At 59.6% G+C, this 1,772-nt stretch overlaps 2 protein-coding genes; one reads left to right on the top strand and one right to left on the bottom strand.

Annotated features, from left to right (window-relative positions):
• CHC_T00006895001 (hypothetical protein) overlaps positions 1-867 on the top strand; it is a 1,139-nt gene extending 272 nt beyond the window's left edge. The window contains 2 exon segments of the mRNA XM_005710172.1: positions 1-64; positions 65-867. The exon segment at positions 1-64 is cut by the window's left edge and continues 272 nt beyond it. Of these exon segments, the coding sequence (XP_005710229.1) occupies positions 1-64 (64 nt within the window). The 3' untranslated portion in view covers positions 65-867.
• Positions 868-930: 63 nt separating this feature from the next.
• CHC_T00006896001 (hypothetical protein) lies at positions 931-1,125 on the bottom strand. The gene has a single exon (XM_005710173.1). The coding sequence runs from the start codon at positions 1,123-1,125 to the stop codon at positions 931-933; it is 195 nt and encodes a 64-aa protein (XP_005710230.1).
• Positions 1,126-1,772: the final 647 nt, after the last annotated feature.

The raw sequence follows: 1,772 nt of genomic DNA on the forward strand, positions 1-1,772 counted from the left end.
AACATCCCGACCACGAAACCCAGGCCCCAAAGCAAAAGACCCCCGGCTCTTCGCGCCGCGGTAAACAATACAAGTGCGGCAACTGCCACGAGCTGGGCCACAACCAAAAGACATGCCCGCGCCGCGCCACTCACGGTAACGAAACGCCTTCTATCCAACCCGCCTTGGGCGTCGACGCCGCAGAGATCTTCGCCGGAAATGTCGCTCCGGCCCTGCAGATGCCCAATGGCCATCACTTCATCACTCGCATCCAACCGTGCAAGCTCGATGCCGCGTTAGAGGCTGCCAACAAGCGCGTCATCGCCGCCGACAAGCAGGTCGCTACCGCAGGCACGGAGCAGGACTTTGACGACGCCACCTCCGCGCTAGACTCGGCCGTACGTCATTTGGAGAAGGTTGCCCAATGTGCCCAACGCTGCGCAATCGTCGCACATAGCCTCTCCGGCGGAGGATGGGATCATGCCGAGCGCGACGCAAAACGCATGAGACTGGACACGGGCACGCACACCCCCGGGCAGCTCACGCCCACAGCTATGGCGCTTAACGACGCGCAGCCTGTCGTCGCGCAAGAGGCCGTTGACAATCCCGAGGAAGAGGGAGAGACGAAGGACGAGCCGCTTGACTAGATCCATGCCAAGCGCGCCTCCCTTTTCACGTCATTCGGGCCGCCGTGTCACTCTCGCCTCGTGTATACTGGGTTTTTTTTTTTTGTTTTTCGTGATACGCGTGTGCGACGCTCGCCTACCCTCCCACTATTCTCCCCCTTTCTCCAGCACTTTTAATATACAAATCGCACATCTTGACATACACAGTGAGACCCGCATGATTGCGTTGTAAATGATTTTGGCCCACGGCGGCTTTCGCGAACGCTCGTCCGGGTGGAGGCGCACTGCCGGCCCCCGCCGTAACCAATTACTCTCTTTGCATAACTCAAATTCTCCCGAAACATATCCAAATTATGTCCCATGGCCTCCCTTTCCTCGTTCTCTTGTTCACCCCGCGCCTTGGAGGCCATGTTCTCATGTTCTCATAGCCACTCACAAAGCCGCAATCACAGTCCAACATGCGTGGCCGCACTGGCGAATGCCTCGACTCTTGCCACGCTGACGCCCAGTGTTCACGCATAACCCACGAACCACTCCCCACATGCCACCTCGCACTCCCTACTCCCCACTCCCTACTCCTCACTCCCTACTCCCCACTCCCTACTCCCCACTCCCTACTCCCCACTCCTCACTTTCCGATCCCCACTTCCCCCTCCCCTCACTTACATGTGTTGCTCCCCACCCTCCACCGCGCCCGAAGAAGGACACCCTAGTAGAATCTTCACTTTTTCCACAGGGGCCTCGTTCACCACCTCGGTACACGTGTGTTGCCCGTGACCTGAAAGGTGATCAACCGTCCACGTGCCGTACGTGTCGGCCGGATCCCGGATCCTTCCCGCTACCATCCACCCGCAACAAGCCAAGTGTCGCACCGTTCCTTCAGCTGCGGCACCGGCCGCTCAGCCGTCAGTTGCTTCCCGCCGTCGGTCCGCGTATCTCGCGCTGTGAAAGCTCCGTCCAATGCGCACCCCCCAACGCGCCTACCAATCTCGTCGCACCCGCACTTTCCAACCCACACCTCGTGCTGTACTTATTCGCGGCCGGCGTCCGTCCAGCTGCCGAGAACATTGCTACCCCCATTGCACCTACCCCCATTGCACCTACCCCCCGCCCCCTCACAAATTCCCCACCTAACCAACACACAAACCCCCCAAAACCCAACAACCC

Source organism: Chondrus crispus, genomic scaffold, assembly GCF_000350225.1.
Source record: "Chondrus crispus Stackhouse genomic scaffold, scaffold_54, whole genome shotgun sequence".
NCBI lineage: Eukaryota > Rhodophyta > Florideophyceae > Gigartinales > Gigartinaceae > Chondrus > Chondrus crispus.

Coding starts and splice junctions, on each gene's coding strand:
- CHC_T00006896001 (XM_005710173.1), bottom strand. CDS start 1,125: ATGCGTGAACACTGGGCGTCAGCGTGGCAAGAGTCGAGGCATTCGCCA.